This window comes from Penaeus monodon, chromosome 24 (genome assembly GCF_015228065.2).
Source record: "Penaeus monodon isolate SGIC_2016 chromosome 24, NSTDA_Pmon_1, whole genome shotgun sequence".
NCBI classification, from domain to species: Eukaryota; Metazoa; Arthropoda; class Malacostraca; order Decapoda; family Penaeidae; genus Penaeus; species Penaeus monodon.
In genome coordinates, this window is record NC_051409.1 from 13,375,895 (window position 1) to 13,376,451 (window position 557).

At 29.3% G+C, this 557-nt stretch overlaps 1 protein-coding gene across 1 annotated transcript in view; it reads left to right on the forward strand.

The window, feature by feature from the left end:
• The window catches only part of LOC119588595, a 4,006-nt gene extending 3,449 nt beyond the window's left edge, over positions 1–557 (forward strand). The window contains exon 4 of the mRNA XM_037937238.1: positions 284–557. Coding sequence (XP_037793166.1) covers positions 284–345 — 62 coding nt within the window. The 3' untranslated portion in view covers positions 346–557. The remainder of the gene's footprint in view (positions 1–283) is intronic.

A 557-nucleotide genomic window follows, 5' to 3' on the forward strand; every position in this document is an offset into this window, starting at 1 on the left:
ATGAGTGTAGAGAGGGTGAGAGCTTTTATTACCAAACCATAATTAGTAGCAAGGTCTGTCAAACAAATCTTGATAGATATCCATTACATGCATTTTGAAATGTATTATGACTAAGTTTTCTTTTCTTTGTTATCTTTAAGAAGTTTACAGCATTTATTCCCCACTTGCTTACAGTATGTTGTACATGCATAGTCCTTATGATTCCTAAGACTTTAATTCATAGAATGTCTTATATTTATATCCTTTATGGCTGCTATATTAATATTATGTATTTACTTTTTAGGTCTTAAAATGGAAGAGCTCAAGGCACAGATGTCATTATTGCAAGACCTAGCCAGAGAATAAGAAACTGAAAAGTATGCCTTTGCAGTTAGTGTGTTATATATGCAAAAGTTCTTGTATGAGTTATATTTCTATAAAAAAAATATTGATCACTTATTTTTTGAAAAGTATTTAGTGCCAGGTATTTTTCTTTGAATATATGAAACAGTAAAGGAAACAGAATACCAATTTTTTCCTCTCTCATCATTATTGTTGTTCTTGTTATTTGTTTTAAC